General features: G+C 41.2%; 1 protein-coding gene across 1 annotated transcript in view; it reads right to left on the bottom strand.

The window, feature by feature from the left end:
- The window catches only part of LOC124776932 (ryanodine receptor), a 694,095-nt gene that overhangs the window by 447,023 nt on the left and 220,934 nt on the right, over positions 1-26,138 (bottom strand). Inside the window, exons 14-19 of the mRNA XM_047252151.1 lie at positions 24,483-24,683; positions 19,175-19,344; positions 15,742-15,932; positions 9,986-10,126; positions 5,795-5,892; positions 3,101-3,296 (exon numbers count right to left, since the gene is read on the bottom strand). Of these exons, the coding sequence (XP_047108107.1) occupies positions 3,101-3,296; positions 5,795-5,892; positions 9,986-10,126; positions 15,742-15,932; positions 19,175-19,344; positions 24,483-24,683 (997 nt within the window). The remainder of the gene's footprint in view (positions 1-3,100; positions 3,297-5,794; positions 5,893-9,985; positions 10,127-15,741; positions 15,933-19,174; positions 19,345-24,482; positions 24,684-26,138) is intronic.

Below are 26,138 nucleotides of genomic sequence, written 5' to 3'. Positions count from 1 at the left end.
TCAGCTATGCCAAGTCAGCACATTGCCTCCAAAGTAGATTTGTGTTCTACAGGCTGTTTGCTTCACCTATCTTGCCTGCTGTGCCAAGAGAAATATCAAAAGACAATGCCAAACCACACAGAAGTCAAGGGCAGACCCAAATGGCTGTTCAGCTTTTATGGATTAAATAACAAACTATTTATGTTCACCAAGCCATCTATGAACCCAGCACACCCTCAGATGGAACTCAAATGCATCCTGACAAACACAAAGACAGCTTCCACCAGCCAGTACCGGTCATTGTAACCTCAACCCACTGCAGAACAAAGAAATGTTTATAAATGGGATGGGAGATGGTAAGAGAGAAAATAAATACGCACAACTAGAGAGACAAGTAAAGACTGAGAGTGTAGAATAAATATAGAAACAGGGAGGCAAGAAGGTCGTGAAAGAGAAACAACATGTGAGAAGAGTACAATAAATTAAGAGAAGTTGGATGGTGAGGGTCCATTATGTGTTTCATTATTCATTCTGAGTAACAGCTATATTCACTTAAGTATTTATAACCTGCACTATCATTCACTTTGATAGAGTCTATGCTAATTTTTGTCATGTTATTTCATTTTATGCCTGTGTATGTAACTTTAATTTCTTTCAATATTATGAAAAGGAAAGTTGCTACTCAGCATATAGGGGAGATGCTGGGTAGCAGACAGGCACAACAAAAAGGCTGTTCCCATTAAAGCTTTGTCTAAAAGGCTACAGTTGCCTTAGATTGCAGTCACTTGTACATGAGTTGCATTTGTGTGTGTGTGTGTGTGTGTGTGTGTGTGTGTGTGTGTGTTGTCTATTTATGATGAAGGCGTTATGGGCTGAAAACTTTATTTGGAACAGTCTTTTTGTTGTGCCTATCTGCAGCTCAGCATCTCCACTACATGGTGAGTAGCAACTTTCCTTTTCATAATATTGTTATATTCCATCCTGGATTTTCCATTGTTTGCCTTTTATTTCTTTTGTTTACTCCTTTCCTCATCCTTCCTTTCCAATAATTCTTTTATTACACACATAGAAAGTTTCTATTGCTCAGTTCCAGAAGTTGTAGATATAATTTTACATAGAAACATATGTTTGGAAGCACTTGTTTCCAAGTTACACGGAAAACAAAACTGGCTTTTCCAGTAATATTGATATTATTTATATAGTTTCACTGCATTGTCGGAAAGGAAGAAAAGAGATTAAAGTTTAATGTGCTGCTGATGATAAGTCATTACTGAAGAGCACAAACTCAGATTCAGAATGGGTACAGAAGAAAATTGACCACATCCTTTCCAGAGGAACTGTAACAGCTTCTATTTTAAGCAATTTAGGGAAACCAAAGAAAACTTAAGTCGGATTGCTGGATGTCAATAAACTGCCGCTGTCCAAAATGTGAGTCCAATGTCTGACCACTGTGCCACCTCACTTAGTCATAAGGCTGGCTATTAAAAATGAGCAAATACCTGATGTCATAATATCCTCTGTTAACAAGTTGTCTCACCAATTCCATTGCCATTTGCATTAAGCATTAGTTGTTCAGCACTACACTTGGTATGACCGAGTACATTAACACATGCTTAATTTACAGCAGAGTGCAGTGTAACGTGAGAGAAATTCAACTTCTGAACTGACAGTGTTATACACCTTGTGTAATGTTATCTTGTACAGTTTTTGCCAGAATGGAGGAATGACCATATTCAGTCAATATGATAAATGTAGTGCTCCAGAGAATGATCATATTCAGTCAATATGATAAAAGCACTGCTACAAAGAATGAACACATTCAATCAATAGGGTGCTCCAAGAAGTTGACACAATAGTGTGTTCTGTATAAGTAACAGCTCCATCCCTACCACTATGCAAAATCTACATGCCATGTGAACACAAGATCTGATCCCATGCAACAACTTCTGCACTTGGCTCTTGCACTTCTGTACACCTGTTCAGTAGTTTCCAAGGCAAATTTGTATTAGCAATGGCACACCTTTCACCAGGGCGACCGTTCTCAACAGTCAAAGCAGCTGTGTAACAAAGCTGTTGCATATTCCAATGGATTTCAGCACATATTCAACATCAGTATAAAAATACAGGTACTGTCAAAGGTTGTTTGTTTGGACAAATGTCCTTCCTCATGTGAAACGTGTAAGGAATAATTGATATTACTGTTTCTTGGGAGATGTTTCATTGAACATGAGTGAAGCAATGGAATTTCAATATAATGTTGTGCCAACACATTCTGCAATATGAACTTGAGAGCATCCCTATTTGGCAAAAGATAGACATGTCAAGTTGAACCACATATTTGGTTTACAGGATCCCTTCATTTGAATCCTTTAGACCTTTACTTGTGGAGCTACTTGAGTCATTTTAAAAGATCTCTGTTTCCTAATAGGAAGACTTGGTTGAAGGTGCGTGTGGCGACCATCGACTGCCAGTAACTGCCACCTGCCAAGTGCAGAGTAAACGGTCTTTGGGACTGGTGGTTATTTGGGGTGTTTATGAGGACTCGAGTGATGATGTTTGAGTTGTGGTCTTCTGTATTGTTTTCCTTGTGTCTTGTCTAATTATACAAGCCTTAATAAAAGTGACTGATTGTAATAAGTTGGAGTTTTCCGTGTGTGGTCAGTTGCTATAGCTCTACACTTTGATTCCAGGCTGCAAGAGCAGTGTTACATCTTACAAATTTCCTGTTGCCTATGTCTATCTCTAATTTTCCCTTCCTTTGGCAGCTGCTCATATGCCTTTTGGTTTATTGCAATGAAACAATTTGAAGAATAGGTCTAAAACTCAAGTCTCAACTATGTTTTAAAATGTGTGTGCCTGTCACCCTACTTCAGTTATTCCTATTTTGGTACTTGGAAAATAGACACATATTGTAAAAAATATTGTTATTATTCATTTTCTACTTTCAACTTGAGTAGATTTTTTTGAAGTATCTATGATACAAAATCACATTTTCATAAGAAAGTTAACCATCTATAATAAGCATTAAACCTTTATCATTACTGATATCAATCAAGACTCTGTACCGGAAAACTGTATCATGTAACACAATAAAAAAAGAAGAATTTAAATTAATGTGTACCTCAGTTTGGAAGAACAGCTTATTACAGGGAAAAACATCCCGTCTAAATTAAAATTTCGGAATGATCCTTTGACCTTATGGCCATTAAACGTGAATGTTATTACTGGTACTGTTAAGTCAAAGGCACAGCCCACAACGTCTCCCTTCTTTATGTATGGCTCACTAGTATTATTGAGCACATGGGTTTTTCTTCCACCTGAAAATAATAAACTAAAGTTTAATACTAATATTATTACATGGAAAAAATTGTTACTTTGTACAACTCAAATACACACAGAAAAGGGTAACTGAAGTGTTTGACTGACATTTAATTAATTTTCTGCATGTGAAGCTTTTTCAATTTTAACTACCAGTGTTAAGAAAAATTGCATAGCTATGAGGGTAGCCAGGACAACAGGATAATAGTTTCACTAGCTGGAAGGATGGGCACATTTTCATGTGGGGATACAGATTCATTTTTCTACACCATGTAAAACTCTTTAACCTCTCAACTTTTCCACATGGGTGGTACAGTGAAACAGGCTCCACAAATAAGAATGTAAATTGAGAAAGGAGCCATAATGTGGCTAGATAAGAAGCTGACATATACACAACAGTTCAAAAAGTAACAGAAAAATAAAACTATAATCAACTATTATATGTGCTGTAAAACCAATAATAACAGAGAACAGTGGAACAAGGGAGATGCACTATAAAACACTGTACCTGATGCTTTTCAAGTACAAGCTGATGGTGAGTGGAAAACAGTCGAAAGGATATTCATGAAAGGCAAGCAATGAAATAAAGACCAAATACCTTATGCAATGTGATGGTCAATGATGATATATTAAAACATTCAAGGGAAGTGCTAAGAATGCCACAGACCAATGATCAAATACAGCTCACAGCATTATGCATAATTGTGTTACGGTTATGTATTTTATCAAAATATACATTGCATATTGCAGAGGAACTAAAAAGTCCTAGATGGAATACAAATATTGGATGAAATAAAAGTAACCTCTCACTACACAGTTCAGTCATTGAGTGTATGAGAGGCACATAAACAAGACCGGGAATGCTCAGTGACTCAACTGTATGGTGGGTGACTACCATTACACCTTCTACACTCCTGGAAATGGAAAAAAGAACACATTGACACCGGTGTGTCAGACCCACCATACTTGCTCCGGACACTGCGAGAGGGCTGTACAAGCAATGATCACACGCACGGCACAGCGGACACACCAGGAACCGCGGTGTTGGCCGTTGAATGGCGCTAGCTGCGCAGCATTTGTGCACCGCCGCCGTCAGTGTCAGCCAGTTTGCCGTGGCATACGGAGCTCCATCGCAGTCTTTAACACTGGTAGCATGCCGCGACAGCGTGGACGTGAACCGTATGTGCAGTTGACGGACTTTGAGCGAGGGCGTATAGTGGGCATGCGGGAGGCTGGGTGGACGTACCGCCGAATTGTACCGCCGAATTGCTCAACACGTGGGGCGTGAGGTCTCCACAGTACATCGATGTTGTCGCCAGTGGTCGGCGGAAGGTGCACGTGCCCGTCGACCTGGGACCGGACCGCAGCGACGCACGGATGCACGCCAAGACCGTAGGATCCTACGCAGTGCCGTAGGGGACCGCACCGCCACTTCCCAGCAAATTAGGGACACTGTTGCTCCTGGGGTATCGGCGAGGACCATTCGCAACCGTCTCCATGAAGCTGGGCTACGGTCCCGCACACCGTTAGGCCGTCTTCCGCTCACGCCCCAACATCGTGCAGCCCGCCTCCAGTGGTGTCGCGACAAGCGTGAATGGAGGGACGAATGGAGACGTGTCGTCTTCAGCGATGAGAGTCGCTTCTGCCTTGGTGCCAATGATGGTCGTATGCGTGTTTGGCGCCGTGCAGGTGAGCGCCACGATCAGGACTGCATACGACCGAGGCACACAGGGCCAACACCCGGCATCATGGTGTGGGGAGCGATCTCCTACACTGGCCGTACACCACTGGTGATCGTCGAGGGAACACTGAATAGTGCACGGTACATCCAAACCATCATCGAACCCATCGTTCTACCATTCCTAGACCGGCAAGGGAACTTGCTGTTCCAACAGGACAATGCACGTCCGCATGTATCCCGTGCCACCCAACGTGCTCTAGAAGGTGTAAGTCAACTACCCTGGCCAGCAAGATCTCCGGATCTGTCCCCCATTGAGCATGTTTGGGACTGGATGAAGCGCCGTCTCACGCGGTCTGCACGTCCAGCACGAACGCTGGTCCAACTGAGGCGCCAGGTGGAAATGGCACGGCAAGACGTTCCACAGGACTACATCCAGCATCTCTACGATCGTCTCCATGGGAGAATAGCAGCCTGCATTGGTGCGAAAGGTGGATATACACTGTACTAGTGCCGACATTGTGCATGCTCTGTTGCCTGTGTCTATGTGCCTGTGGTTCTGTCAGTGTGATCATGTGATGTATCTGACCCCAGGAATGTGTCAATAAAGTTTCCCCTTCCTGGGACAATGAATTCACGGTGTTCTTATTTCAATTTCCAGGAGTGTATTATATGCATGTTGAAGATTTGTTTTAAACAAAATTAAAAACATTAATAACAGGATTAGCATTTTACAAATGTCATTGAATTAACTATAGAAAGAAAGGAATAATGTCAGACCTCTCATACTACTGAAATGTACATAAGCTTTTTTCTCACCTGTCCACAGGTAGGCTCCATCAAACCCATATGAATAAAGATCATCACCCACTCCATTTCCACCCCATTTTTCACCTCCTCCTGGGTAAGGGCAATACCTGAAAAAAATGTGATCATCACATCATCTCTTGCCATATGTCACTTGTGTAATTAAGATTGAGACAGATATAACTAACCAATAAAGAAAATACTCTTATACACAATCACAACTGTTTCTTGATTTAACACTTGGAACTGTTAACTTGTGTTAATTAATGTACAATTTTTGATTAGGCTGCAGCAAAAGATCTGAATTTCACTGAAGCCAAACATGAAGCATGTCTTTCAAGTAAGTACCATTTTTCTTTTAAATATTGCTGCTGCATCTCTGTGATGACAGCCCTTGCTGAGTACCTGCATCTATTGGCAACTCATATACAGCACAACTGAAGCATTTGTACTTGATTGTTTGTGCTTGTTTAAAATTTCTCAGTTAATTGAATATCTCACTCAATGTGAAATACGTGGATTGATTCATTTTCTGTTTGTGAAAGACGTGAAACTGCTCAAAATTTAACCACAGAGTAGTTAGGTTTATGGGATAAACATGACGAGAGATGGAATGGTAAGAGAACTGGTTAGACCATTTAAAGATCTGCATACTAATATTCAAGATGAAGTGCAAAGCAACCTTCTGTCATCACTGAAGAGTTGTTGCAGAAATTTGACATTAAAGGTTAAGAAAACATTACAGTTTTACCCTAGTCCAGATGATCATTTTCAAGTTATGTTTAGCACTGACTGGTGACTGGCAACTAGGGATAATTCATTCTGGCATTTGTTGCCTTCCAATAGGATTTTGGATGAGGCAGTTGCCATTACATATTGCTCCCCAACTTTGTGCATATTTGGATACTTGACAACAAAATGTGCACTCTTATCCTATGTCCAGTATTGTTGTTTGGGCCGTGATGTTTGAAAATTGATAGTGATACTGATACTGCGTGTGACAATGAATTTAGCAGCTCAGAAACTGATGAAGAATGTGGCATTACTACACTGAAGACTGCAAGTGATGACAGTTTGTCAGGTGAATGGCAGTTGCTAGCCTTTCATATGAGATAAATATGTCTATAACAACAAAAATAATCAATTTTTGACAATATAACATAATTGGATGGATAAGAAATCCACTAATTAAGCAGTGGCAGGAGAACGAACAGATAAAAAAAGGTTTTACTTACGCAAGCATTCAGAGCCTGTGGCTCCTCCTTCTAGCAGAAGGGCTGAAGGGGAAGGATGAGGAGTGAAAGGAAAGGAACTGGAGAAATTTAGGAAAAGGGGTAGAGTTCAGAAAAGTCACCCAGAACCCCAAGTCAGGAGGAACTTACTGGATGGGATGAGAAGGAAAGGCTGATGGTTGGGGACTGCACTGGATGAGATTTGAAAATCTGACAGCTTAAGAGTGGATGACAGGATAATATACCAGACAGAGATTACTGCTAAAACACTGTGCATGAGTTAATAAGAGTGAAAAACTAAGTGCATTGTATGTAACAGAGGTGGGAGGGGGATGGTAAAAAATATGAAGAAAGGAGTAGTTACTGTGAAGAAATGCTGAGACAGAAGAAATTAATGTAAATTAAGGCTAGGTAGGTGGTGAAAAGCAAAGACATGTTGTACACTAGTTCCACCAGCAAGTTCTGAGAAACTGGTGTCTAGGGGAAGAATCCAGATGGCGCATGTCATGAAACAGGGTGAAACATGAAGTCATAACCTCGCACCCTCTGGATTCTTCCCCCAGACACCAGTTCCTCAGAACTCCACAGGTGGGAACTAGCACTACAACACATCCTTGGTTTTCACCACACACCTGCCCTTCATTTACGTTAATTTCTTCTGTCTCAGCATTTCTTCACAGTAACTACTCCTTTCTTCACTCTGTTTTAGTTTTCGACATCTTTCATTTTCTGACCTGTCTATTTTTCGTTGTCCTTCTCCCATATCTGTTATGCACTTAGTTTTTCACTCTTATTAACTCACACACAATGTTTTAGGAGTAATCTCTGCCTTGTATATTACCCTGTCTTCCACCTTTAAGCTCTCAGCTTTTCAAATCTCATCCAGTGCAGTCCCCAACAAACAGTCTCTTCTTCTCATCCCATCCAATAAGTACCCCCTGATCCAGGGTTCTGGATGACTGTTTTAACTCTACCCCTTTTCCTAAACCTCTCCAGTTCGTTTCCCTTCTCCCTCTTCCTTTTCCTTCAAACCTTCTGCTGGAAACAGGAGCCACTGGCTCCAAAAGCATGCATAAGTAAAACCTTTTTTTACACATGTGTTCTCCTGCTGCCACTTGGTGAGTAGAGTTTTTATCTATCCAATTACATTATACTGTGAAATCAACATATCTGCTATGTTACAGCTAGCTCCAATAATATTCCCATTTAAAGGAAACTTTGCAGTTCATCTAGTGAACAACTGTGCAGATGACATCATGGCATAAGTGGATCAGTTCATTGACAATGATTTGACAAATATTGTGTCAGAGACAAACAGGTGTGGTATTGAGCAACATATTTCTAAGTGGAAAGACAGTGCCAAAGACAAAATGTGGTTACATCATTTTTGTACAGTTTCAAACCACTGTGATGAATCCCAGTCCACAAATGTATTACGCAAAACACTCAATATTCAAACAGGTTCTAAATTTTTCTCAATTTCAAATGCTGAAAAAGCGTTTCTGTATTTCTCGCTATAGTACATATGATCCTATGAACCACCCACAGCCAAAGCTGAACAATACTGAAGTATGGTCCCTCATTATGTACACAGGAAAAGGAACGAAATGTACGAAAACATGCCACAATTGACTCAATTCATAACAACACTGATAAAAACCACTTCTGAATAAAGACTGTGGCCTTAGTGTTGAGAACCACTACCAGTCTCCTTAACTTGCTGCCTTCTGAGATAATTGATATTTATGGAGCTTTGCTGTCACACAGAAGAGACACACCTCCATTATTTCATCATAAGAAACTAAAGAAGGGGGAAAATGTTGTTTTCAGAGACATGAACACAAGGGCATGAGAGAAGACTTTATCTTGATCACTATTCACAATGCTGAAATGAAAGCTGTAAACAATTCATGGAGAGCTGCTGAAGCCAGTAGAAGTTGTGGAGTATGATGACATGATTGGCGGACTAGACAAAGTAGGTCAATGCTTAGCTAATAACCCAGCAACTCATAATGAAAAGAGAAAAGAAATATTGTGAGAAAATCTTTTTCCATCTTCTCAGACTTTCTTTGTGAAATGTGTATAAGCCATTTAAAACATAAAAGTGGAACAAAAATCCTTTAGTTCTGTATTGCTGTTATTGAGTACATTATTTCAATAGCCATAGAGAGGAATTCATTTCAAAAGCAGTGGGTTGTCCATTTCAAGCACCGACCTCAGGCAACTGATTGGCCAATATTTTCCATAACTTATTCCACCTAGTGTGAACAAACAACATTCAACAAAGACTTGTGCTGTGTGCAGCTGTGTTCAGGATGCGGATAGGAAAAATGTGATAAGGGAATCAAGATACAATTGTGGAGGAATGAAGATTAGCGTTTAATATACTGTTGAGAATGAATTCATTAGACATGGAGCATAAGTTCTGATTGTTTCAAGGATGTGGAAGGAAAGTGGCCATGTCCTTTTGAAAGAACCATCCTCACATTTGCATGGAGCAATTTAGAGAAATCATGGAAAAACTGTATCAGGATGGTTGGACGCATATTTGAGCTGTCATCCTCCAAAATGTGAGTCCAGTGTGCTCACCACTGCACCATTTCATTCAGTGATACCGTTGTGAGAACTGAGATGTTGTCCTGTGCATTGTTCCCTGATTTCGTGATAACCATCAGAATGACATCAATGGCTGTTCAGTAGCAGTTGCAAATCAGGTGACAGATTTTTATGATAATGGAATTCATTAACTGGTTGTTAATTAGGATAAGTGCCTTCATGTTTGTGGAAATTATCCAGAAAAGTAGAGTAAGGCAAAGGTTTTCATGTAATAACAAAATTGTTTTAAAAACAACTTGTGTTTGTATAATATAAAAACAGCATTCCAAAAACAGGTCTCATATCAACTTGTTCAAATATTTACATGTAATTGTTATTAAATGAATATATTTTGCACAGTAAACTAGAAACATACCCTGAAGTATTGGCCCATCCGATTCTCAGATGTGGTGTCATATGCGTTGTCTGCTCAATATGATCCAGTGTTACTTCAAAGTACCACTTCTGGTACATGGCAGAACCCTCTACTCGCCCAACGAATATGTTGGGCCGAACACTAGAATAATAAAACAAAACAGATGTAACAACAAATCCTGTATAAAATCAAGTAGCTATTAAAGGACTGTACAAGCTTGGGGGAAAAAAAAGAACGGAGTTACTGACAACCAATGAAGCACAGGTTCTTGTAGTGTGCATGGACATTGATTGTAATGAGTTTGATGTCATGTAACATCTTTTAGCAGAGGCTATGTTTGATGCTGCTTACGCAGTAGAAGAGTACCACTGTTATACCTGTCTCTGTACACAAGTGCTCTGCAAATGAAATGCTCTAATATCTTACTACATATGCTTACATTTGGTAAGAAATATTAATTACGGTGTTAGATGAAATATCACTTGACTCTTGCACATATTTATCTACACAGCCTCTTCAAGTCTTTTCAGATCACTTGTCCAGTTCTTTACTTGTGAGTTTAATCACGATCTGTCAACAGATGTCATCTGATGTTGTTGGTCAAGGACAAAAAAATGGTTCAAATTGCTCTGAGCACTATGGGACTTAACACCTTAGGTCATCAGTCCCCTAGAACTTAGAACTACTTAAACCTAACTAACCTATAGACATCACACACACCCATGCCCGAGGCAGGATTCGAACCTGCGACCATAGCAGTCCCGCGGTTCCAGACTGCAGCGCCTAGAACCGCACGACCACCGCGGCCGGCTGGTCAAGGACAAAGAGACTGAAATGTTGATACAATATCAAAAGTGTATTGCATCCACCAGCCAAAATTAGAGTGCTCCTTGGCTTGGTTAAATATGATCAATGACTGAAGAAGCCTGATGTTTATATAAATCCCTTGCAGTGGTGGGAAATCATATACTGCCCAGAGAGTTTGCACTATTCAGCACAGATGCACAGAGAACCGTCATCAGACACATTTGATGCAGCCTGATATATCTGCTGTGGGGGAACAGTGCCTTACCAAGGGACACAGAAAGTTGTATGATCGGACACAAATCATTGTCCATTGTCCATGTCTCTTGCGTTTTAAGGGCAGTTACTGAAATTAGATTGGCAGACAATATTATAAACACAGACAACAGTTACTCTTTAAGCAATATTTGGAACCTTGTTTTAGCTCACATTAAAAAACAATGATCTTCGACTCAACCAATGGAGTTTATTGATAGTGGTATCTGACAGTCATTTATCGGGCTTTGACCACCTGGGCACTGTATGTTCACTTGTGCTATGGTGCAGCAGCAATGATTTGTTGAATTCTACAGCATATGAAAGGGTCACATTCACAACATCAATCAGTTCTGGTCAGATTAACATACAGCATTCCACCCAAATATGGTGGCAATGTGCACCACAGAAATATTGTGTTTAGATGGTTGCTTGATCTGGCTGCAGACCCAAGAAAAATATCATCAGCTTTTTACTTGTCATTAACACAGAGAATGCCATGACTGTTTTCACAGTTGGCTCTTGGATGGAGTAGGAGACGCCAGTGGCAGAGCTGGAGCAGGTGGTAATGGGAGGATGTATGGGACAAGTCTTGTATATAGGTCTATTGCAGAGATATGAGCCATGGAGGCAAGGAGTTGGGAGAAAGGGTGGACTGGAGATGGACAAGAGTATTGAGGGTATTGCATAGGCTGGGTGGGTGGCAGAATACCACTGTTGGAGGTGTGGGGAGGATATGAGGACGATACTTCTCCTTTCAGGGCAGGATTAGAGATAGCTGAAACCCTGGGGAGAATATCATACACTCGCTCCAGTCCGGGGTGGATTGTAGAGGAATGATCCTTTGTGTACGGATTATGTGAGGGATATTAGGATTACTGAAGAGATAAGGTGTGGGAGATTTGGCTTTGGATAAGGTTGGGAGGTAATTTCGATCTGTGAAGGCCTAAATGGGGCCGTTAGCATATTTGAATTGAGACTTCTCATCACTACAGATGTGATGACCACAAGTGGCTACAATGTATGGAAGGGACTTCTGCGTGTGGAATGGGTGGCAGCTGTTGAGGTGGAGGTATTGTTAGTTGGTAGGTTTGATGTGGATGGAGGTACTGATGTAGCAATCCTTGAGGTGGAAGTTGACATGAAGGAGGGTCGCTTGTTGCTTTGAGGAGGATCAGATGAAGTGTTTTGGGGGGGAGGGGGGCAGGCGTTGAGTTTCTGGAGGAATGTGAGTATGGTGACCTCATCGTCAATCCAGATCATGGAGATACCACCAATTAATCTAAACCAGGCGAGGGGTTTGGGTTCCATGTGGTTATGAAGATCTCCTCTAGATGGCCCTTGAGTAGGTTAGCATAGGTTAATGCGATGCAGGTGCTCATTGCTGTACCAAAGATTTATGTTTAGACGGCACCTTCACAGGAGAAGTAATTAAGGGTGAGGACATAGTTGGTCACAGTGACAAGGATGGGGGTTGTAGTTTCGGAATCCATTAGGCATTGGGAAAGATAGTGTTCAATAGCGGCAAGGCCACAAGCACTGGGGATGTTAGTGTTGTGGGAGGTGGCAGCAACAGTGATGAGCTGGGTGCCAGATGATACACGAACCAGAACTGTGCAGAGTTGGTGGAGGAAATGGTTGTCTTTTACATAGGAGGGCAGGTTACAGTTAAGGGCTGAAGGTGCTGGTAAACAAGGACAGAGATTCTCTCTGTGGTGACACAGTAACCAGCTACAGTGGGGTGTCCTGAGTGCTTCGGCTTATGAACTTTAGGAAGCACATAAAAAGTAGGAGCGCAGGGAATGGTGGGAGTGAGGAGAGAGTCAGACTCAGGGGAGAGGTTCTGGGATGGACTTCAGGGTTTGAGCATGAACTGGAGATCCTGTTGAATATTTAGAATGGGGTAACTGTGGCAGGACTTGTCGGTATCTGACAGCTGGCAGAGTCCTCCTGACTGGTAATCCCCGCTGTTCATTTATCACTACAATGGAGTATTTGTCAGCAGGTGGAGTTACAAGGCCAGGATCAACATTTATGTGGTGGATTGTGGTTCTTTTTCGATGTGCAATTGATTTCCATATTGAGAGTTCTGTGGAACAATGGTGAGGCAAGATTAAAGGTTACGAAATTCTGGAAAGTTAACAGGGGATGATTTGAAACAGTGAGGGAGTGGATCATGGAGGGTTAGAGGAGTGAACTGAGTCAGGCAAGTTTCAATATTGGTTTTGAATTGAGTTTGATTTGTAGGACTGGTGGCGAAAAAGTTTTCTCACTGTAGGAACTGAGAGGACTGAATTTGGGAGTGGGGCAAAAGATAAGGTATTTGGAAAGAAATGATTTTTCTGTGAGACTGAGGCTTCTGAAAGAGAGATTCATTACTATATTGTGGACCTGTTTATGCTCTGGGTTCTGCATGGTGGCGGGAGGGAGTTTCTGAGGATATGGTAAATGTAGTATGTCTGAAAGGCAGGGTTTGGCAGCTATAGGGGAATGTGGGAAGGGTATGATGGAGGCTCCTTTGATGGTGGTAGATAGTGGTAGGGTTTCAACTACCTCTCATCCTGCCCTGGAATGATAAATATACTCCCCACCCCTACCACAGTGGTAGTCCAATGCCCACCAAACCTACACTACATCCTTGTCCATGCGTACTCCACCTGTACTCCCACCCCTTCACCTAATGGCTCAGACTGTCCCATACATCCTCCCACTACCACCTACTCCAGTTCTGTCACTGACTTCTTTTACTCCATCAAAGAGATGGCCATCTTTGAGACCAGCCATGTGATCTACAAATATAGTTGCAAACATGGTGCTATATTCTACATGGGAATGAGAACTAACAAGTTGTCTGTCCACAGGAATGACCACTACAGAACTGTGACCAACAGACAGATGGACCACCCAGTTGCTGAACATGCTACTCAGCATGATGTGCTTCACTTTAATGACTGCTTCACAGCCAGCACCATCTGAATTCTTCCAACCAACACCAGCTTTTTTGAACTGTACAGGGGGGAATGCTCTCTACAACATATCCTTTGTTTTTGTAACCCCCTTTGTCTCAACCAATGCTAACCCCTGTCCTCCAAGTGCCTATTCCCCTTCCCTGCTCCCACTCCAGTACCACACACACTTTCCATCCTCCTAAAACTCCTACACAGTCCACTCTGATTCCACCCTCCCCCCTCCCAAAACCTGACCAGCACCAGCTCTTGATGATGCACTTAGAAGCCCTATTGTGACCCCATCACATTCCTGCAGGCTCCCACAGCCAGCACTAGCATCTTCCCTCAGCCACAACCTGTTATTCCTCTCCATACCACACCATGCTTCTTCCTACCCCCCCCCCCCCCCATTCCTCCTCAACACCAGCCCAGTTAGAACACTGCTAATGCCATATGCAATTGCAGTTGTGCCTCAGTGCCTTGAGATGGTGGACGTGTGTGTGTGTTGCGTGAATGTTTGTGTGTTTTCTACTTCTGAAGAAGGATTTTGTCTGAAAGCTGAAATATTTCTAAGATTCCAGAATGAGATTTTCACTCTGCAGCGGAGTGTGTGCTGATATGAAACTTCCTGGCAGATTAAAACTGTGTGCCGGACCGAGTCTCGAACTTGGGACCTTTGCCTTTCACGGGCAAAAGGTCCCGAGTTCGAGTCTCGGTCCGGCGCACAGTTTTAATCTGCCAGGAATTTTCATTTCTAAGATTATTTCTCATTTTGTCCATCTGTATCTCACGTCTTCCCCTATGTTGTGTGACCAGCAATTTATCCTTTCCATATTGTTAAAATTGATATTAGTGTCAATGGGGCTGAGAAACATCTAAAATTGTTAAAAGTGAACAAATCTCCAGGGCCCGATGGAATCTCTATGAGGTTCTATACCAAATATATGTCTGAGTTAGGCCCTCTTTTAACCATAATATACTGAAGATCCCACAAACAAAAGCTATGGCTAGTGGTTGGAAAAAAAGAACAGGTTGTGACACTATAATACAGACGTGCTACTTAACATTTTCTGCCAATAATGTTTATTGTAAATATGATGTACTTGTTTTATTCTTTAAACCTTTAGGTACTATGTGTTAATTGGAAATTTAATATGTATTGTAATTTGCATAAATTTTTATGTATTATAATGAACTATTTAGGAATAAGGAGATAACTCACCGAAAGCCAGAAGCGCTGCATTGCCGACAGACACACAAACAAAAGGTACAGAGCCTTGCTAGCTTTTGGAATGAAATTTCTTTCTCAAGCTGTAGGAGAAACATACACACAAACACACACTGACTCACATGCACACACCTGTCTCCCTACTTTGTGCTCATTTGACTGCCAGCTCTTGCCTGGCCCACAGTGAGTCTACTGGGGTGAGGTGGGGGTGCAGGGTGGGGTGTGGTGAGGGATCGAGAGAGATGGGAGGCAGGGAGGGGTTTGCCTCCCACCCCTCTCCATCCCTTGTCCCACCCCACCCAGCACTTCCACCTCACCCCAGCACACTCACTGTGGGCCAGGCAAGAGCTGGCAGTCGAATGACATGAATGGAATGGCAAAATGCCGTAATAACTGGTACAATTGGATGTAACCTATGCCATGCATTTCACAGTGGTTTTCAAAGTATACATGAAAACATTTCTAACCACACCAACATTTTCTTTTTTTACAAAAGATGTATAAAAAAAGCACAAAATTACCTCGCTACATGGTCCACAAGCTGTGTTTGCAGAAGAAGATTTTTTCCAGGAAGCAAGAAGTCACATATGTTATTTTGTGAACTTCTAACTGCAACACCATTACCCACACACAATGAGCACAGCACATCAAGAACTTTTGGATCTCGACCATGTTTCTCTAGTAAAGATATGATAACTTTAATGTGTTCATCCTGAAACAATGATGAACATATGAAATTGTTTCCTTGTTGTGCTGAACAGTGGTGATATATTAATCTGTCACACATATAGAGTAACAAGTATTTTTCGAAGTGTTTCTATGCAGTACAATTACAAAATTTTTATGTTAACAGATTTTTCCCACTTATTACTCAAAAATCACACTTTATCACAAGGTACACTAATTTCTAAATTTGAATAATATGGCATCAAGGACAATGAACAAGCTTTAAAGAGATTGTCACAGGAAATAATTGTAGACCAAGGAACCTATATGTTACTACAGTAGTGCCACAAGGTTCTGTCCTGGGTTCTTTTCTTTTTAAAATATATGTGAATGAGCTACCTACTTCTTTGCCCTACAAGTCAATAATAAATGCTGATGATACAACCCTCTGTAATGACACAAGTGATAATCAAACCACTGACAAGGTCTGATAAAACTTTACAACGGCTGCACAAAAATAAACTAATATTAAGTACACACAAAACTAAAATAATATATAGCTGACAAACCCAGTCTCGCAGACCTACTACACCTACACCACCCTCCAAAACTCCCTCCCACCATCACACAGAACCCAGAACCTAAACAGACCCACAACACAGTAATGAACCTTTCCTCCAGAAGACTTACTCCCACAGAAATATCAGTCCATTCCAAAGGCCTCACCATTTGCCCTACTCTCAAATTCTATCATGCAGGACTTGTTAAAGACCTTTTTTCCTTCCCCGGGTCCCTACAGTGGAAACACTTTTTTGCCACCAACACGACCAACCAGACTCAACCAAAAACCAATATTGAACTGCCTCCAAACCACCCCTTGTTAACTTTCCAGAGTTTCTTAACCTCGAACCTTGCCTCGCCATAATTACCCAAATCCCTCAACATGCAAACTAACCTTACATCCGCAGAAAGAACTGCAGTCCACCATCTAAAAACTGATCCCGACCTTATAATCCTACCTGCAAACAAAGGCTCCATCACCGATGTTTTGAACCGCATGGATTACCTGGCAGAAGGACTCGGTCAGTTTTCAGATACTTCCACCTACAAACCTTGCCACAGTAACCCCATTCCAGTAACCCAACAGGATCTCCAGTCACTACTCAAATCCCATCCCGGAACCTCTCCCCAAAGTCCATCGCTCTACTTACCCCTGCCACTCCCCGTACCCCCACCTTCTACATGCTTCCTAAAGTCATAAACCCAACCACTCAGGATGACCCATTGTGGCCAGTTACAGTGCCCCAAGTGAGAGAATCTCTGCTCTCATAGACCAACACCTTCAATCTATTACCCGGAACCTATCCTCCTATATAAAAGATGTCAACCATTTCCTCCACCAACTCTCCACAGTTCCTGTCCCTTTACTGCACGGTGCCCTGATCCTCTGATGCCACCTCCCTGTACACTAACATTTCTAATGCTCATGACCTTACTGCTATTAAACACTATCTTTCCTGACGCCCTATGGATTCCAAACCAACAACCTCCTTCCTAGTCGCAATGACCAACTATATCCTCACACACAATTACTTCTCCTTTGAAGGCATTACCTACAAACAAATCTGGGGTATGGCTAAGGGCACCTACATGGCACCATCCTATGCCAACCTATTCATGGGCCACCTAGAGGAATCCTTCCTAAAAAACCAGAATCCTAAACCCCTCAACTGGTTCAGATTCATGATGACATCTTTGCTATCTGGATTGAAGGTGAGGACATCCTATCCACATTCCTCCAGAACCTCAACAACTTCTCCCCCATTTGCTTCACCTGGTCCTACTCAACCCAACAAGCCACCTTTCTAGATGTTGACCTCCACCTCAGAGATGGCTACATCAGTACCTCCGTCCATATCAAAGCTACTAACCCCCAGCAATACCTCCACTTCAACAGCTCCCACCAATTCCATACCAAGAAGTCCCTTCCACACAGCCGAACCACCCGCGGTCATCGCATCTGCAGTGATGACAAGCAGCCCCTCTCAGAATATACCGAGGGTCTCACTGAAGCCTTCACTGACTGTACGAGTAATTATCCTCCCAACCTTGTACAGAAACAAATCTCCTGTGCCTTATCTTTCCAGGCTCCCACCACCTCCCAAAGTCCTACAGTCCAGCCACAGAGGAGCATTCCCCTCGTAGCTCAGTATCACCTGGGACTGGAGCAACTGAATTACATTCTCTGCCAGGGTTTTGATTACCTCTCGTCGTGCCCTGAAATGAGAAATGTCCTGCCCACTATCCTTCCCACCCCTCCTACAGTGGTATTCTGTCGTCCACCAAACCTTCACAATATACTCGTCCATCGTTACACAAACCCCTGCTCCCAATCCCTTACCTAATGGCTCATACCCCTGTAATAGACCTAGATGCAAGACCTGTCCCATACATCCTCCTACCACCACCCACTCCAGTCCGGTCACTAACATCACCTATCCCATCAAAGGCAGGGCTACCTGTGAAACCAGTCATGTGATTTACAAGCTAAGCTGCAACCACTGTGCTGCATTCTATGTAGGCATGACAACCAACAAACTGTCTGTGTGCATGAATGGCCACCGACAAACTGTGGCCAAAAAATAAATGGGCCACCCTGTTGTTGAACATGATGCCAAACATAATATCCCTCATCTCAATGACTGCTTCACAGCCTGTGCCATGTGGATCCTTCCCACCAACACCTGCTTTTTTGAACTGCGCAGGTGGGAACTTTCCCTGCAATACATCCTACATCCCCGTAACCCTCCTGGTCTTAACCCTCTTCCCATTACAGCACTACACAGCCATCATTTCACCACAACACCTTCAATTGTTAAATTTATATATCATGTCATGTCACTGTTTACCTTATCTGAGCATCAGTATTTTATATCCCAACTGAAATACAAAAATGATAATGGAGCTAAAACATGTGAGGCTAAAGTGTTTCCCAAGGGACATTTTGATAGAAAAATCAGGTGATATCTGCTGTACTGAGGTGTTATCTTGTAGTTGACCCCATATGCAGAGTGGACAATGCAACAGCATCTCAGTACATCTGCTCATTTGATGATAATATCATGGTTTTTTGTCAAAATATATAGCACTTTGACACACATCTGCTCTGACACTCATGAATTTCCCTTTGGGTTAAAATATCTCCAACATCATGTATTAGTGCAGCAATAGAGGTGAAAATTATCTAGATCAATTTCCCCAAAACACAGAAAAGAGTTCTGAACTTACCCTCATCATATTCAATGCTTCTGGTGAATCAATGAGAACGCAATGGAGCACATCCAGCATTCCTGTACCCTCACTAGATGCCTGTGAACCCAGTCTGCTGAATAACCAATTCAGTCTATTTGAGTTGGCAAACTGAGCACAGTTTGTGTGGTTTCCTTTTATTATGGCAGCTGAAAACACAAAATGTGAATAAGTAACAGACATTCATTCCAGCGAGTGAAAATGACAAACCATTCTATGAGCATTTGTTCAGGGAAAGAGTCAAAACAGAGGAAGCAAAAATAATCACATTCAAATTTGAGAACACTATAACTTTCTGGGCTATAATGTTCACAGGCTCAAATATGTTAATGAAGTGAGTGAGTAAAGTATGGGAGCATGCTTGATATTTGCCAGAATTTTTCGCAAATGGAAATAAAAGTAAAAAATGACAGAACAACAACTTATGAGATCTTTAATTTTCAGTTTTGATGTCTTTAAAACAAATTTTTCCTGTGCTGATACAGAAAAGGAGAGCTAGAATAAGTGACCAACGTAAGATATGTATTCTAAAACACTGAAAAAAGACTAGGGGTTGATAATAAATGGCTACATTCGTAGTTACTTTCTGTTAAAAGTCTTAAATGAAAATTAACAATATATGAAATATATGAGGGGTATACACTATTAATTAGAATCTACAGGTTTTGGAACTTTTGAACAGTCCCTCTATAAGAAGAAATGAAGAGATAACAAACAGTGAAAAGAAACAGTATGGTGTGCAGAAGGCAGCATGAGGAAAGAGTTACTCACAAAATTGAATTTATAGTTGTACGGGGCCACTTGTACACAAGGTAGCCCATAGACAGCAATGGGGCCGTTACTTAGTAGGTACAATTATGAGATTCATTTCCACACTATGGCTCAACAGTCAAATGTGATGCCATTTTGCGTTTTCTGATATAACCTGACACTAGTTTTGATCAGGATGAAGTACTTCATTTTTATCTGGACATGGAAGCTTACAAATCAGTGGACGGATTTCCCACTACCAGTTCTCGCATCACTCAAGCCGTCACTGCTGACCCTTTTCTGCATTAAGTGTGATAAAATGTTCAGTGAGGATGGCCTGAGCAACCTCTGGCTTGTGCATTACATCTCGTCCACAATTATTTTTTGTTATGACACAGACTCACACTCTTCTGCATCAGGATCACTGGAGCATCTCATGAAAGAAGATGCTGACTAGCTGCCATGTCTATTGGCCCAGAATTGATCATGAGGTTGAACATAAGACAAGGGCGTTTTTGGATTCTGCTGTGTTAGCAGTAGCAGAGTCCTTTATGCAAAGGCTAAATTATAAGACTTCTGTAATTTTTCTGTTGATGGGGATAAAAGTAAAAATGGGAATATGTGGAATGAGCAAATCTGTAAAACAGAAAGTGTTTCTAGAATTCAAGAGATATGATCGCGAATTTAAAATAGCCTGTTTAATTATTACAGGACTAGTAAGGATGTAGCTTTAGGCACAGAGTTCTGACATGCTATCACACCAACCTAAAATGTAGGAACAGACAGTTAGAGATTGATAATGGTGGAAATCAGAAACATGTCAGATTTATAGATTTCTGTGGGATGAGGGATGTGTACCACACAAAAATGATACAGGAGGATGATGAGGAGGTAAATGTGCACAAGAGACGGAAAGAGGACAAGCCTGTAAAAAGGGATGTTTAATGTATAAAGATGTAAAAATTTATTTTATTCTTTAATGTATTTACTCTGTGTAATTGTAAGAATAAAAAGTACTTAAATCAGGAAGAGGCAGTGAGAAATACTGCACAGGGGTTGTAAGAAATGTATATAGTGACGCTTTAATGAATAATGTGATTTTTCTACACTATTAGTAATTTATTTAGGGGAAAATTTACAGAACTGTCATTTATTTGAACACATGAACAGGGTGCATTTTGTGCATGGGGGGTGGGGTTAGATAAATAAATTGTATGAAGTAATGATTTAAGTTAAACAGATTGGCTGGCTTATCCTGCCTTATTCATCAATGTGTAGTTGTCTTGGTTGTAGAACAGATGCACAGTAATGATCCTAATAGCAATCTTGTCTATAAGAAAGTATTATGACAGTATGAACTAATTAGCAGAAATGTATGCAATTTCTGAGATACACTATGTAACACCAATTGAGATATATGATTGGGGGTGCATCTGTGTCATCAATGAGTTTTATTTTTGGTGGGTTGTACTGCTATGGGAACTTAATTCTGAACATTCAGTCGGTTGAAACATATTAAATGTGATCATGTAAGAAGAGTTTAGTTCCCTAATACATCTGCATAATGTTGGTATGTGTCTTTCTGTGGGGGTACAAACCAGCTTGAGGAAAGAATGATGATAACGATGATGTTTGGTTTGTGGGGGCGCTCAACTGCGTGGTCATCAGCGCCCGTACAAAGTCCCAAGTTTTACACAGTCCAATATAGCCACTGTCATGAATGATGAAATGATGAGGCCAACACAAACACCTAGTGCCCGGGCAGAGAAAATCCCCAACCCAGCCGGGAATCAAACCTGGGACCCCGTGATCCACTGAGGGAAGAAAACAGCACAATGTATCTGCCAGTGAAGTGAACCAATGGGCTGCAGTGTTTTATTTAAGACACCCTGTATTTTGGTTATGTGGTTTCGCCATGTAAGGTATCTATTGTATGATTCTGAGGAATTCTTTGTATGTTGAATTATTATTGTAAAGTTACATCTTTGCCATATTTTGACAGTGCAAACACGATCCATCCTGCAGCGAGTTCCGGAAATGGGTTGTGTGAGTAGAGTGGAGTTGCATATGCAACACGGTGGATGTGTGACTGCTTGCTTGTGATTCTACATGTGTATTTAGTATAATAAAAGGTGTACAACTTTGCTTCCGCCGTTTGCCGATAGGTGGCGACAACAGTAAGTAGCGGTCGAAAGAAACTGATCATAGACATCAGGTAGTTAGCTTGGACCTTGGTCAACATAACCTCATTCAAACATTAGTTGATTTGTGTCTGCATCATAACGTTGTTCTTGATTGAAAATGTCAGTTTACGAGCCTAATTCTTGTCATTTGTGGGAGGTGTTACTGTTTTTTTTCAATGTGAAGAAAACAGCAGCCGAGTCTCATCGAATGCTCTCAAGTACATATGGTAAGGACACTATTGGTGAAAGAATCTGTTATGAGTGGTTTCAACGCTTCAAGAACGGTAATTTTAATGTCATAGACCAGCATAGTGGTAGAAGAGAGAATGTTTTCGAAGATGCAGAACTGGAGACATTGCCGAGTGAAGACTCGTGTCAAACTAAAGAAGAATTGGCACGATTAGTGGCAGGACACAGCAAGCCATTTCAAAATGTCTCAAGGCTATGGGCATGATTCAGAAAGAGGGAACTTGGGTCCCATGTGAGCTGAAACCACGAGACGTTGAACGGCATTTGTGTGTTTGTGAACGGTTGCTTCAGAGGCCAAAACGGAAGGGATTTCTGCATCGCATTGTGGCCGGGGATGAAAAATGAGTTTGTTATGATAACCCTAAATGCAAAAAATCATGAGGATATCCCGGCCATGCTTCCACGTCAACAGCCAAACCAAATATTCATAGCTCCACATAGCTCCAAGATCATGTTGTGCATTTGGTGGGACAAGCTCGGCATCATGTGCTATGAGGTGTTAAAACCAAGGGAAACAATACAGGTGCTTGTTATCGAACACAATTAATTCGTTTGAGTAGAGCATTAAAAGACAAACGGCTGCAATACAGCGAGAGGCACGATAAAGTGATTATGCAGCACAACAATGCTAGACACCACGTTGCAAAGCAGGTCAAAATGTACTTGGAAACATTAAAATGGGAAGTCCTACCCCACCCATCGTATTCTCCAGACATTGCTCCCTCTGACTATCACCTCTTTAGATCAATGGTGCATGGCCTGGCTGACCTCATGGCCTGGCCGATCTCATGAAGAAGTCACAAATTGGATCGATTTGTGGATCGCTTAAAAAGATGAGCCATTTTTTTATGTGGGATTCGTACACTGCCCAAAATATGGGAGAAAGTAGGGGGCAGTGATGGTAAATACTTTGAATGATGCATGTGTAACCAATCTGTTTCATTAAAGCCTCAAATGTTGGGGGAGAGACGGCGGAAGCAAAGTTGTACACCTTGTATACAAAAAAAGGAAAGGCCACCACTCACCTGTAGACAACTGATCTGTGGTGCACAGAAACCTACGGCAGTAATCAGGATTTACACTAGCTTTTGAGCTCTTGCTCTTTCTGCAGTAGAAGTACACACATTCACACATACAACCACACAGACTCACAAACACACACACCTGTGGCAGGAGTGTAAAATCAGTTTTCTTTTAAATAATCAGAGAAACATCTGTCAAGAAGCCTCTCAGAAGTTTCTTCAAATTTTATTTGTAATGTTTTATTGTACAGATGCAAGTAGTGATAAGTATTAGAATTTGAACTGCTTAGTATTAAGATTTTCAGTTGATATCTTGCAATCCAAATGTAGTCCACATGTTGACTCATATTATCACAGAAATTATACACAAAAGGCCCTGCTAGAAGATGTAATAAGGTGTGTGCAGAATAACCGTGCAGAGGTTGGTGCTAATTTGGATTGCACTTACAGGTAAATGAAACACAAATTGGGGTTATGTGAGTTTATAGTTATTTAAACACTTTAGCTGAAACGATTTCTACTTTTTTATCTAATGGCATTTCTAATACAGCACTTACCATAAGATGATATTTACTGAGTCTACAATTATGAAAGCAAAAGTGGCGCTATGTGTTAATAGTCGTTGAAAAGTTTGTGTGTAACTGGGTTTGAAACTGCCTTATTTACTGACATGTTAGGTGTACTAATCACAATTTCGCCTGGTAGACAAGGCTGGCAGTGAACATAAAGCAGTCAATTCTGGTCATGGTCATGGTCATTCTACTTTTATCATTTCAACAATTTCTGTCAGTCACCATGTCAGGTTTCAACTCCAAGCGCACTACAGTAGGTATGTGATGACAACTAGACAATACCACATGGCTAAATATTAAACAAAATTATTTTTTTGTTTGCAGTGAACATAATAGATGAGTTAGGAGAAGTAAGACTGGATTGGGAGAGATGTAGCAGTGCCAACAAACTCCACAGTCAAATAATACAGGATGTCTGAAGAAATTTCACCCATATGGTTTCATTTCTATTACTTGAATGAACAGAAAATAACTTTTAGGTAAGACAATGGTTACAGAGAAATATTCTTACCAAGAAGCTGGTACAGATATCCTGAAATAACTTCCCAGCTTTGGCCAGTATCATCTCCAGACAGGGCAATTAGAAATCCTTGTGATGTGATAACATTAATTTTGTCAATAGCTTCAAGGATGAGGTTTAATATTCCTTCTTCTTGAAACAGGTCCTGTCTGTTTCTCAATGCTCTAAGTCTGTTCTGCTTCTCTTCATGTTCTGGAATTGAACAGAAAAACATACTACATTTAAAGAAATGAAACAAAAACATTTTACTTAATAACACCAAAAGCTAAATTAACAATAATTTTGTGACAAAAGAGAAAGATTTAAATTCTTGGAAGACCTTTTCGCAAACATAGGCACTATGCATTTCTGCTTTGATTTGAAGTAAATAAAGGGAAAAAATAAACGCCTATTAATTTTATTAGAGAGCAGTAGATTGAAACAAGGTTTAAAGATTCCTCTAAATTCTTTGTTAGGTTCTCATTTGAGTTTGTCCACTGGCTGCTTCCACACGGGATGCAACTAATAACAACAATGTTGTATGTGGAGTTGTCCTTCCGTTTCTGTTCTCTTTCCTTCATTTATACTGCACAAGATAGTACAAAATGGGGTATGATCCTGAGCGTAGTTATTCTTCACATTCTGCTTTTCCTTTGTAACTTTAGCATGAAACACCAAAGATCACAGTATGATTTTGAGCTGAATTATCATTCAAATGCTGTTATTTTTGCTCTCTGCTACCAGTCACAAGCTCTGTTAACATAACATTCCTCTAGATGGCCCATAAATAGGTTGGCATAGGATGGTGCCATGCAGGTGCCCATAGCCGTATCCTAGATTTGCTTGTAGTTAATGCTCTGAGAATCAATAATAATGAGGATAGGTGGCAACTCACCATAAAGATGACTGCTGAGCCACAGACAGGCATGTAGAAAAAAACAATCACACTCTCACACTAAATTTTTAGCCATAGCTTTTGTCAGAAAACGAGAGCACACACACATTCACACAATCACTCACACACAACTAATGCACACATGACCGCCATCTCCATTCACTGCATCTACAGTCTCTGAGAGTCAGATCCAAAGAAACCACTCCTCATGCCTCCCTGCCTCTTGTCGCAGCTGCTAGGCTAGCGTCAAGAAATGGTGGCAGCACTGACTGCAAGCTGAAGGGAGTGGTAAGAAGGGGAGAAGCAGTAGGAATGATGGAGTAGGGAAGTGGCGCAAGTACTCAGCTGCACCCAGCCAGCAACGGTGCATGACACCTCACTTTCCACCCATAAACTGATGCCTGCTACATGCTTTACCAACAACTAAGCTTATGTGATCATTCCACTTCATGTCCCTACAGAGTGTTACATCCAAGTGTTTGTATGAGTTTACATATTCCAAATGTGACTCACTAATATTAAATTCATAGGATATCACATTTTTTTGTTTTGCAAAGTGCACAATTTTACAATTTTGAAAATTTAAAGTAATCTGTCAATCACAGTGCCATTCTGAAATCTTCCCAAGTCTGACTGAATACTTGTACAGATTCGTTACTGAACTCCACTGAAAAAGGGGCGTTCAAAAAGAAACGAGCCAGAGTCTGGAATGCACAATCTGGTGACAGGAGGGTAATATCATGGCATGTGTAACAAGGTGTGATCCCTCCCGA

The sequence above is a fragment of the Schistocerca piceifrons genome, chromosome 2 (genome assembly GCF_021461385.2).
Source record: "Schistocerca piceifrons isolate TAMUIC-IGC-003096 chromosome 2, iqSchPice1.1, whole genome shotgun sequence".
Lineage (NCBI taxonomy): Eukaryota > Metazoa > Arthropoda > Insecta > Orthoptera > Acrididae > Schistocerca > Schistocerca piceifrons.
The sequence above is the reverse complement of the archived record's forward strand: the minus strand, read 5'-3'. Positions and strand labels throughout refer to the sequence as shown.